The 13,223-nt window shown below is 36.5% G+C and overlaps 1 protein-coding gene across 1 annotated transcript in view; it reads left to right on the forward strand.

The window, feature by feature from the left end:
- The window catches only part of BAZ1B (bromodomain adjacent to zinc finger domain, 1B), a 63,538-nt gene that overhangs the window by 10,618 nt on the left and 39,697 nt on the right, over positions 1–13,223 (forward strand). The window contains exons 3-5 of the mRNA XM_006889686.1: positions 3,873–4,071; positions 7,473–7,594; positions 11,371–11,568. Coding sequence (XP_006889748.1) covers positions 3,873–4,071; positions 7,473–7,594; positions 11,371–11,568 — 519 coding nt within the window. The remainder of the gene's footprint in view (positions 1–3,872; positions 4,072–7,472; positions 7,595–11,370; positions 11,569–13,223) is intronic.

Genomic DNA, 13,223 nt, shown 5'->3' on the forward strand with positions numbered 1-13,223 from the left:
CATGCTCTACTCGAAGGCAATCAGTGACAATAACAACATATATAGATAATATAGATACAGTGTGGAAATCATCAAACAGTATCAGTAATATCACACTCAAACAAAGTCCTGCTGAAGATTATCCAAAAACGACCAACAGTACATTGACAGAGAACTACCAGGAATACAAGCTGAGTTTAGAAGAGGTCATGACACTATAGAAGTTATTGTCAATGTCAGATGGATATTGGCAGAAAGCAAAGAGTTCCAGAGGAATTTCTGTGTTTCATTGATTATGCAAAGGCATTTGACTGTGTGGATCACAACAAATATGGCTAATCTTAAGGAGAATGAGAATTCCAGAACACTTGATTGTGCTTCTGTGAAATCTATACTCGGACCAAGAAGCAGTCTTCACAGTAGAACAAGGAAACACTGCATGGAAAAAATCAGGAAAGGACTGTGTCAGGGATGCATCTTATCTCCCTACTGTTTGAGTCTATAGGCAGAACAGATCATTTTGGGAGGCTGGTGGAGATTTTTTGGGGTGTTTTTTAAAAAATTTATTATTTTGTGTGTGTGCCGTCAGATCAGATCTGACTGGTGCAGGAAGAAATTGCCCTTCTCCAGCAGAGCATCTGGTGGATTTGAACCATGTACTTCTGAGATTGCAGTGCAGCTTCTTGCCACTAGGCCACCAGAGCTTGAGTCTGGGCTTTTTGAGGAGGAATGTAGCATCAGGATTAGAGAAAGACTCATTAACAACCTATGTTATACAAATGATACAATCTTGCTTGCTGAAACTGAGGAAGACTTGAAATGCTTGCTGCAGAAGGTCAAGAATTATAGTCTTCAATATGGGTTGAAGCCCAGCATCAAGAAGACAAAGATTCTCACCACTGGACCAATTGGCAGCTCCATGATAGATGGAGAAGGGGTTGAGGTTGTTAACAATTACAGCTTGCTCTGCTCCACAATCAACACTCTGGGCACAAGTAGTCAGGAAATCAAAAGATGAATTGCACTAGGAATATCTGTTTTCTTGGACTTTTGCAGAATACTGAGAAGTGAGGATGTCAATCCAGAGACTAAGGTGTGCCATGGTCTTCACAGTTACTTGCTATGCATATAGAGTTGGACTATGACTGAGGATGACAGAAGAACTGTGGTGCTGAAGAAGAGTATTGAACATAGCATGAACCAGCAAGAAAATAAACAGGTCTATCTTAGAGTGAAACCAAGTTTCTCCTTGGAGGTTAGGATTTTGACGCTCCATCTCACATACTTTGGGCATATAGCCAGGAAGGATTGATCATTGGAGAAGAACATCATGCTTGGAATGGTGGAGGGATAGTGGAGAAGACAGAGACCCCAGATGAGATGGATTGATAATGTAACTGGGACAATGGTGTGTTGGAGTCAGTGAGATTGGCTTAGGACATGGCAGGCTTCAGAGCTGTTGTATATAGGATCACTATGAGTTGCAGGTGACTCAGTGGCACATAACAGTACATGACACTGCATTTTGAGAATGTATAGTTTGACCAATCTTGTTACATACTTGGGTAACAAAGAGTTGCATTTTTCCTAGTTCTTTGCTGTTGTAAATAATACCATAATAAATATGAGCTATAGTATGTTAGTTTGTGTCTCAGTTATGATTTCTTTGGGATGTATACATAGTAGCACGATTGCTGAATTAAATGATATTTTTATTCTTGTGAAGGCAGTGACAAACTACTTTCCACAGTGGTTGTAGGGTCATTTAACAGTCCTGTTAACTGTTATTCCAATTTCTCCGTACCTTCACCAGCTTTGTATGCTGACTTGCTGAACTTTACTGTTATTGCTGAAGAAAAAGAAATTTACTGTTTTGATCTGTTTCTCATAGCTAATGATCTTTAGTATTTTTCTTCATGTGTTGTCTTTGTTGAAGTGTCTATTCATGCTCTGTGTGCAGGTTGACATTCAGTTGTCTTTTTCTTGTTGGGTTGTTAATGAGGGTCCTTTCTTAGATACATCATTGCTAAGTAGTGTTTCCCAGTCTGTAAGTTCTCTTTTTACTCTTTTGGAAAAGCCTTCAGATGCTCGTAAAGATTTAATCTTTAGCAGGTACTAGTTATCTCTTTATCCTCTATATGCATTTTTAGTTATCTTTGATAGAGTATTTATGTCATGGATCAGGGCTCCTGAGTTTATCCTAAGTTTTTCTTTGATGATCTTTATAATTTTAGATTTTACATGTAGGTTCTTGATCCATCTTCAGTGAGTTTTTATGTTTAGTGTGAGGTCTTTTTTCAGTTTTTCCCAAATACATTGTCAGTTTTGCCAGAACTATTTCTTAAAGAGCTTGTGTTTCCCCCATGTAATGGATTTTGAATTTTTTTCAAAGATCAGTTGTCTCTAGCTAAGTACCTGTCTGTATGACTGGTGAGTTGTATTGATTGCTGTGACTGTGTAGTAAGTTTTGAGATCAAGAAATATGAGGCCTCCTTTTTTTAAATTCTGCATCACTTTTCTTATTTGAGTTCTCTTTCTTTTCCTCATGAATTTGATGATTACTTTTTTTATCTCTGGAAAATGTTGGCAGGATCTGGATTGGGATTTCCTTGTATTTTTTACGTTGCTTTTGGTATTATTGCCATTTTCACAATGCTAAGTCTTTGATTCACGAGCTAAGGTTTTTCCATTTACATAGGTCTCTTTGCGTTTCTCATAGTGTGTGGGGTTTTTCTTTGTTTTCATTTTATAAGTCTATTGTATCTGGTTTGCTTTATTCTTACCAGAACAAGATTTGTTACCTTTTAGATGACTATTTAACTGACATTATTCTGTTTCTCTTCAGAGTTCACTATACTGTGATAGAGGAATCTGACAGATTTTTGTACGTTGATCTTGTACCTTACACGATAGAGCCAATTGTTTAATCCTCACTTCACTTAGGGTTCCTTAAAGATCTTAATAAACAGAGATAGACACTTTATTCAAAGATCAGAAGATTTAGTATTGTTTGGATACCCCTTCTTCCCAAAGTAATTGTAGATAGAACATAATACATAAACCCCAGGAACTTTGGAATGGGAATTGTCAGGCTGATTGGAGTCCTGGGAGGTAGCTATAGTTAATATACCTGGCTGGTAACCAGAGATTGAAGAGTTGAACTCCCCCAGAATCACCTTAGAGGAAGGCCTAGTGGTCTGCCCTGTGGAGCACATGTCCACTTTCCTGCATGTAGGGATGAGATTACCTTACCCTAGAGTTGGAGTCTACTTGTTGGAAACTGGTTTTGTCAAGCTGATTATAAAATCCCTTTAGAAGTTCATAGAACCGGAAATATCCAGAACAACTCTGAAAAGTATTGCGTTAGAGATCTCATGATACCTGATTCAGGGCTTATTTCAAAGTTCCAGAAAGACAAAGTAATTGAAAATAGGCACAGAGAGAGAACGGTGAGACAGTAGAGTCCATAAATGGATTCGCTCACACCCACGTGTATCTGTGTAGTACTGATTTTTGTTAGAGATGTGAGGCTGAAGGTAGTTTTTCAACAAATGGTGCTGGAACAGTAGGTATGCATATATACATATGTATTTATAATGCATGTATGCATATCTCCTGTTCACTGCTGGTGCATAGGTTGTCTTTTGGACTGAAATGTTGATATATAAAATGAGTTATGAGCCACACTGATTATTTTATGAGATAATCAGATTTCAACCTAGAAGTCTGAGAAAAGATGGGAAAAAATTCTAGTGCTTGCTACTTAAGAGTTTTAGTGAGTATTTGTCAAACAAGATGGATGGATTAATGAGATTATATATACCTAGAGTCTGGTTTTTCTATAACCATTATCTTTAGTTCTTACTGTCCCTGATTTTTCTGTTTTTTTTAAGGTTGGGAAGGAAAAAATGCTTAAGGTGAAGATTGTGAAGATTCATCCTTTGGAGAAAGTGGATGAAGAAGCCACTGATAAGAAATCTGATGGTTCTTGTGATTCTCCATCAAGTGATAAAGAGAATTCCAGTCAGATTGCTCAGGACCATCAGAAGAAAGAGGTTATAAAAGAAGATGAGGGAAGGAGAGAAAGTCTAAGTATGTATGATGTTAGCTTTTCATAGTGCGTTAGGAGACTGATGTGTCTATGTAAATTTGGCAAGAACTAAATTTGTAGTTGTAACATTTTGTTGTACTGTGATATCTTCCTGTTGGTATGATACTGGAAGCTGTGATGTCTCAAATACAAGTAGGGTACCCATTGTGATCAGAAAAGGGCGATGAGCAACCATTTCTTCCTTACAGTTTTGGAGGCTTCAAGTTTGAGATCAAGGCACCAATTCTCTGGTGTCTCAGAGCTTAGTCCCTTTACTAATCAGTTTCTATTCTTCTGCTCCTTGGTGATGTGGCGTGAGACTGACTGTCGACACACCCTATACTGATACAAAGCCCTGCTGGCATTATATGTTGAGCTACTAGCAGAAAGGTTGGTAGTTCAAGTCTTCAAGCTGCTCTAGGAGAAATGTGAATACTCTCTTCCATAAAGATTTAGGAATGGGAAGGTGGTCAGTGGGGGTATTAGTACTGTCTTATTAACATAAAACCCATTTTCAACTAAGATGGTAAGTAGCTTTCCCTTACCTAACTGCCGCTGGGTTGATTTCGACTCATAGCAACCCTTTCCATCAGGTTTCCCAGGCTGTAGATTGCAACAGGAGCCTCCCCCCCCCCCTTTTTTCTGTAGAGCTGCTGGTGAATTCCAACTGCTGAGGTCTACAGCTTTTGCATTAGCAGCGTAACTCACTACAAACTCTGCCACCAGAGTTACAGGGATTAGAGTTAACAGTATGTACTGGGGAAGCAAAGTTCAATTAATCCACATCATGGTGGAGTTCCAGACAGCAGACTAGAAAATAAAAACTTGGCGAGCTCTGGTGGCCTAGTGGCAGGAAACTGCACTGCAGTCCCAGAGGTGCGTGGTTCAAATCCACCAGATGCTCTGCTGAAGAAGGAGGAACAATCGCCTCTTGTACCAGTCAGATCCAGTTAATGGTCCATACACAAAATAAATAAATTTTAAAAAATTATTTAAAAAAAAAAAATAAAAACCTGCTTGTTGACTCCCAAGAATTAACTAATGTTACAGATCACATACTGTTGTCCACTGCCAATATGGTATTGGTAGATGGTCCAGGACCAGGCAGCTTTTCTTTCTGCCAGCCACAAACAGTAAACTGTTAAACTTATCTTTGTTTATAATTTGACGTGATTTTGTTCATTTATAATTCAGAAAACAAAAATTCCACAAAATGAACCAAACCTTAAACTTTCCTAAATAAGACCATAGGAAAATCATTATAGAGACTTCAGTAAATGATATATTAGGTTAGGGTGAATTGCTCTTAAGATTGTCTTTCCCGGCGAGCTCTGGTGGCCTAGTGGCAAGAAGCTGCACTGCAATCCCAGAGATGTGAGGTTCGAATCCACCAGATGCTCTGCTGAAAGAGGAACAATCTCTTCCTGTACCAGTCAGATCTGATTTGACGGTACACACATTAAACAAACAAACAAAAAGATTGTCTTTCTCCTCCCCCCTGAATGCATCTTACTACTAATATATACTATATACATATTATGGCATGTAATTTGCTGATTTTACTATTAGATTTTTACCGTTAAGATTTATAAAGATAACGGATAATAAAAACCAGTAATGAAAATGGAAACAGAAAATGAAGTATTCAATGTTTGCTGAGAATTGACCTGTAATGGAGCCACTGAAGCAGAGCAACGACTTAAGTTGGAGATCATAGCTCTTTCCAGTTGCTGAGACATCTGTGTGAGCATTCCTAGCTCCTTAAAGCCCGTTTCTCTTTTACAAAGTAAAAGTGTATTTATGTGTGGAGGGTAGACTAGCAGATATTGACCACCATGTGATGCATTACATCACTGAGGCTTTGTAACAGAATGTGGACCTGATTAATTACTTTTACTTTCTAAGCATCAGTTGTACCATCACAGCCTAACTTCTTTCTTACTCTTAAAGCTATTCAGATCTCATAATTGCTAAATCGAGGGTCTGTCTTTTATTCTTGCATTATACTGCTATTCACTTAGGTTGTTTATACTTTGCTTATTTGATTTCTGTGTCCTAATAATCAGCCACTTGTCTATTTTTTAATCTGCCTCACTCACCTTATTTATTTCCATGCTTAGACTTTTCCCTCATAATTTGTTTTTTTTATTATCTTTGTATTTAAAGGCCCTTGTTTTTAAATCTTTTTTATATCAAGAATTTAAAATCTTAACTGTGGATTGATAATGACCAAGTCTGGGCTAGATTTTATAGATAAAATAGACCTGGATGTACCACAGGTAAAGTATACAAGGCAGATAAGCAAGAACGCTGTTACTCTTTCTGTTCTTACTCGGCTGTTCAAATCACTGTCCCCAATCACTTAGTCCCCAAGACTGAAAATGGACAAATCTTTTAACATTGCCACATCTGTGGGGAGCTCTGGTGGCCTAGTGGCAAGAAGTCACATTGCAATCCCGAACGTGTGCAATTCAAATCCACCAGATGCTGTGCTGGAGAAGGAGGGACAGTGACCTCCTGAGCTAGTCAGATCCGATTTGACGGTACCCAACAAGAAAGGAAAAATATTGCCACATCTAGATGTTCACAAAGTTTATATCTTAAATACGTCTTCTGTGTCCCATTTTATTTTCATTTAATTCTGAAGTTTAGAATTACATTTTCTGATAACCTTATTCTAAAATGTACATCTGACGAGTTAGTTTTATTTCAAGTCCATTTTTTTTCTTAGGAATAGAAATTCTAATATCTTGTTTTATTCATGGATATTGTTATTTGAGTGAAGGTTTACAAAGTAAATTTGTTTTCTTTTAAACGATTTATACACATTTTATTGTGACATTCATTTAAAACAAGAAACATCTTGTTTTAATGTGCTTTATGTATAATATTTTTTAACAAGTTAAAGTTTTGTAGCAACCTTGTGCCAACCAAGTCTTTTGATGCCATTTTACATGTGCTCACATTCTATTATTTTTTATCACTGTCACATTATTTCAGCCTTTTTCATAATTCTGTCACATATTAAGATTACAATATTACATAAACCTAACTATTATATATACTGAGAATAAACAATAACAACAATGTAGGTGATCCACTTTATTATTGTGATCTGGAACTGAACCCACAGTAACTCAAAGTATGTTTATATTTGCACAATATGAATAAGTCATAGCTTTTCTAGGCCTTTCCTGCCTTTCAGACCAAATTAGCTCTTTGTAACGTCACAGTATTTTCCTGTCCTAACCTGTGTGGGATTATTTTCTACATTACTCTAGTTATTATGCTCTTTTTACCTTACCTTTCTAGTGCTATGTGATACAGAGTAGATAATTCAATAAAATGATTGCTAATGAATGAAAACAGTCTATACAATTATCTTTTCTATTACTTTGACTAGATGATAGAGCACGCAGATCCCCACGAAAACTCCCTACTTCACTTAAAAAAGGAGAAAGAAGGTGGGCTCCTCCAAAATTTCTGCCTCACAAATACGATGTGAAGCTTCAAAATGAAGACAAGGTTAGTTGGCACTTTGTATTCTATGCTATGTATGGTACATGTTATAGAAAATAATAGGTTTAGCTTTCTCAGAGAAATGATGGAAGAATGTCAATGCCATCTGACAGAAGTTCTGAGTAGTTTTCTATTAAATAGGTTTTAAGGTAAATTATATGTAATTTTCTAGGATATAGCACGGTCCCCACTCCTTCTGTTCCCCCTAGTTTTTTGTTTGTTCTCCCCCCCCCCCCAGTTTTATAGGAATTACTCAGGCAGTGCAGTGATAATTGGTGGTTAAGCACTTGGTTTCTAAGGATAAGGTTGACAGTTGGAACCTACCAGTGTGCTTTGGTAGAAAGATGGAGCACTCTGCTTCTGTTAAAGAGAAAACAGACAGGCGAGCTCTGGTGACCTAGTGGCAAGAAGCTGCTCTGCAGTCCCAGAGGTGGGCAGTTCCAATGCTCTGTTGGAGGAGGGACAATCTCCTCCTGTACCAGTCAGATCTGATTTGTTGGTACACACACACAAAAACAATAAAAATTTAAAAAATTTAAAAAAAGAGTAAACCAGCAAAACTGAAAGCCACCGCCATTGGATCAGTTTCCGTTTATGTCAGTTCCAAGCTATAAATCTTAACAGGGAGCAGATGACTTCATTTTTCTCCAGTGAGACGGATGGTGGGTTTGAACTGTTATCCTTAGATTATAGAAGATCAGCACGTAACTCGAGCTTTTAAAAATTATGTCCTAGAAATCCTATGGATTAGTTTTGCTCTGTCATATTGGGTTATTATGAATCAGAATAGTTTTGATGGTAAGGGAAATATTTGCATTTAAAACTTTATTTGAAAAATATGACTCTCTTCTCAGTAGTTAAAGACTTTGGAGAAAATGCCTCTTTCAATTTTAAGTAGAACCATTTGTAATAAAATGAAACTTAAAAATTGAGACCTTCATTGTGAAGGCCCGCCACGGGTCTTGGCGTGATGTGATTTCTGCCCAGTGCTCTGAATGTCAAAGTGAAGAAATTCAATGAAGCACGGGTAAACGGCGGAGGTCACAAAAAAAAATTGCGTCATTCAAATCAGTGTTTTTACCAGGAATCTTTGGCAATAACAACCTGTAATAAATAGATACCTTTTTAAAGGAACTATATTTTATAGGACTATATTTTATTGATTCCAAGATTATTTTTTTTTCACATCTCTGAAATTGGAGGGGGAGTGCGTGTGTTCACCTGCAGCTCCTCAAGAAAGATGGCCAGTCTTTCCCCGTTATAATAGCCTTGGAAACTGGATAGGGGTGGTCACGAGAGTTAGAACAGGCTCGACAACAGGAAGAGAAGTGTGTGTATGTGTGTTCACGTGTGCACGCATGTATGTTCCACATCAGAGTCTTTTTTTGTGATTACTTTTTCAGTTTTAAAAACTTTAATTGTGAAAGTTTACACAGCAAACCACTATTCTATAGGATTTGATAACATTGATTAGATTCATTAAGTTCTGCTGTATTCTCAGTATCCTTGTTCACAGCGTTTCACGATCATTAACACAAACTCAGTGTCTCCCTCTCATCTTTTTTAACCACTAATAATCTTTGGTTTCTATATATTTGCTTATTTCTTAACAGTGAGATGATATGATACTAGTCCCTTGATGACTGAATCATTTTGTGTAGCACATTTCAAGGTTCATGTAATTGTATGCGTCAGGATTTCCTTTCTCTTTATGGCCTCATCTCTCTGGTGGCTTATTGCTTAAACTCTTGGTTGCCACCTGAAATGTGGACAGTTCATACCCACCAGTTGCTGTGCTGGGAAAGGTATGACAGTCAGTTTCCACAAAGATTGACATCCTTAGATGCCTTACGCATTTCACCATGTATGTATGCACCATTTTGATCATCTCATCAGCCCTTGGAGATCTGCATGCTGTTAACCTACAGGCTGCACTTCTCACAGTTTGAATCCTGTGAGAAAGATACGGGCAGCCTCCTCCAGTGCAGTTTACACCCTCGGAAGCCCAGCGGAGGGCCAGCTATGGCATGAAACTGTCTAGATGCAATGAGTGGTGCACATTTCCATTTTCTCCATCTTTGGCTAGTGTGAAAATACAGTGATGAACACTGGTGAATGGGCTTCGTTTTCATTCTTTTGTTTGCTTCACTGTAATATATCTTAAAATCAATGGACAAGGGTATTTTTCTTAGTAGCACATAAAAGAATATATCTTTGATGACATCATGGCATCCAAGAAATATAGCATATTATTTTTAGCTAGTCATATATCCACATAGAATTCTAATTTTTATAAGGAAGGGACAGACTGGAGTTTGTTATTGAAGGCAGCTGCACATTTATCTTCATATATAGATTATATATTAAATAGTGATGGCTTGAGAAGTTTAAAAACAACCTTAATTCCTAATTTAGTAAATGAGATTGGGAGGGGTTATAATCTAGATTATTTAGATTTTGAGATATTGGAACCTCTTCGAAGCACCATTAGATTGTTGGCAAACCTTATTCCATTCTGTGTGATTTATAGTCTGGTCTGAAAACGTGGCTGGTTTATGAAGATTCTTTATATTGCAGTCCGTGGCAGATATAGGCAGACAAGGAAAATTAAGAGATAGGAATGGATGAAATACCTGTCAAACCTAGATATGGGCAACTATATGTAGTTTTCACAGATATTTTATTCAATCATTTGAACACATTTTGTTTTATATCATTAATTATAATAAATATAATTATGATGTCTAATCCATTATAACATTAATTACAATTTATTAATACAGTGAATTTTATTAATGTCTTATCAACCTTTTTTGCATACTGTTTACCTTTTACCCAGCTTACCTGTTCATGTTTACTTCCTTTACCTTCCTACCTATCCATGCAAAATGAATTAATGTTGATAGAAGCCAGGATAGTTCTTACCTTTGGAGAATTTGAGACTGGGACTGAGTACTTTAGATATTTCTGGAGTCCTGGTCATGATTTTTTTTTTTTTTAAATGCGAGTTTGGTTCCAGAAAACTCATTTTGTTGTATGTTTAACATGTCCACACACACTCTCTCTTTCCTTCTCTCTCTCCCCTCTCTCTTCTCAAATGTTTGAAGGTCTTAAACTAATAAAAAAGATTAATAGACTCAGATTCTTCAGTAAATCTGAGGTGAAACCTAAGAATCTGTGTTTTTAACAGTATCACATTTTGAGGAATATGGACTGATTGAGAAACTTTTTTAAAAAGACTACATAGCATCTTGTTATGGATGTATTTTAATTTTAAAAACTAATAAAGGAGTGCGCTCTGGTGGCCTAGTGGTAAAAAGCTGTGCTGTAATCCCGAAGGCGGCCGGTGTGAATCCACTAGATGCTCCACTGGAGAAGGAGGGGCAATCTCTTTCTGTGCCAGTTGGTTCTGATTCGACAGTACACACACTAAACTAAACTAAAAAAGAAAATTAGTTTAAAAGAAACAAAAAAAAAATAAAGGTACATCTAGTATCATTAGGTAATACTACATTTCCCCTCATAATCCATTAATGATGATTTTTCATTTACAAAGGAAATTGCTGGTTGAAGTGTGTTTAGAACTTTGGTGTACATTTTGATAACTACTTGCTTAACATCTGGTAAATGGCCCATCCTGATGCATTAAATTGTCTGAACATAATTTTACTTTTTCTTTTTTTATACTTGGTATTATAATCTTTCTGGAGAGGACATTCATATTTGTACTTATGATTTGCTCTTTTACTATAATGATAAATTCTTTCTATTGTTAAATGTAGATCATCAGCAACGTCCCCGCAGACAGTTTGATTCGCACAGAGCGTCCACCAAACAAGGAAATCCTGCGGTATTTCATACGGCATAATGCATTACGTGCTGGGACTGGCGAAAACGCACCCTGGGTGGTAGAAGACGAATTAGTCAAGAAGTATTCCCTGCCTAGCAAGTTTAGTGACTTTTTACTTGATCCGTACAAGGTAAGAACACTTAGCAATTCTTGCATAGTAGAATAGAGTACTTTATGATGAGTCTCTTTCCTCTAGTGGCTGTAAAAGGAGATCAGATTAACAGCAGGTGTTTAAATTCTTACATCAGATAATGAATTTTAAAATTTTCAGATATGTCTGTTTTATGTAGATTGTGATGAGAGAGTTGACATGTGCATTTCCCCAGTTTAATATTTTTTTTTACTATGCTTACAAAATTTTTAAAAAATAGCTGTACATGCAAATAACTTTTTGCAGTAAGATAGTAGAAGTACAAAAAATATTTTGCTTATCACTTTCTAAAAATAAAAACTGATTTTGTATGTCAGATGATAAAATTTCTAGGCAGCTTTTAAAAAAATCTGGAGTCAGTGTTACTTTGTGTGACTGATGAATAGAAAAGCTAGCATTTTTCCTCTTAATGTTACTTTAATCTTGTTTGATCTTCAGCACATTCTTGAAGCTGTATATGATACTCTTTTCCAGAAGGGGGAGACAGACCTACTCTCAGTAGAACTAAAGGAACATGAATGACAGAAATCAGGATTTTGATACAGGATTGCACATTTCCTTTTCCATCTCAGGCCAATAAGATTTTTTTAAATGTAGTTTTGAGTGTATGTGTGATTCTTTGCCTGCTAAATTTACTTATTATTAATAGCATGATGACAGATCTGTTAGCTGTGCCAGTTATTCTAGAAAAAGTTATGGGCATCCTAAAATTAAGCCTAACTCTTAAGATTTCTCTTTTTCCATTTCTTTTTATTGGGACAAAAGAGGAAACTTGAAGCAATAACATCTAAATAAATTAGATTTTTTTAGGTTAATTATGCTAACTAGCATATTGAAATTAATTTTATTTCACCAAATATTGTTTATAGTTTAATTATAATTTACCATCTAGCAAATTTTTTTCCTGTTCTAGATCTACAAGATCATGCTTTATTTTCCATTATGTCCCCTGTATTTTTATAAGTTGCTTAAAAGAAAAGCTTAAGAATTAAGGAAGCTCGGCCTAGTGGTAAGAAACTGCACTGCTATACCAGAGGTGCGCAGTTCGAATCCATCAAATGCTCTGCTGGAGAAGGAGGGACAATCTCCTCTTGGCCCAGTCAGATCCAGTTTGACGGGTACACACACACAAAAATAGTAATAATAAAAAAGGAAGCTCTGGTAATCTAGTCCCTACAAAGTTGTGCTGTAACCCAAAGGCAGAGTTCTTCAGATCTGAGATTGAATGCACGAGTGGTTCCAAGGGAGAAAGATGGGCAGTATCCTCTTGTGTGATTTACAACCTTGGAACCCAGTGGAGAGTCAGCTGTGAGTGGATTCCTGCTCTTGGGTAGTGAGAAAAATGAGGAAAAAAGGACTTATTTTCCCTAGACTGAGACCAAATATTTAATAGAACTAGACATATTTAAAAAAAATGTTTTGTACTAATTATGGGCAAATTTTTTTTTGTGTGTATGCCCATTTAAATGCTGGTGAGTTTGAGAACTGTGCTCAGATTTTTTTCCATTTCTTTTGTCTTAAAATATATATTATTCTTGATGCTTTGCTGGAGAAGGAGGAACAATCTCCTCCTGTACCAGTCAGATCTGATTTGATGGTATACACACACAAAATAATAATAAAAAAACCCCTTA

Source organism: Elephantulus edwardii, unplaced genomic scaffold, assembly GCF_000299155.1.
Source record: "Elephantulus edwardii isolate Elephantulus edwardi_28Jun2011 unplaced genomic scaffold, EleEdw1.0 scaffold00080, whole genome shotgun sequence".
Classification (NCBI taxonomy): domain Eukaryota; kingdom Metazoa; phylum Chordata; class Mammalia; order Macroscelidea; family Macroscelididae; genus Elephantulus; species Elephantulus edwardii.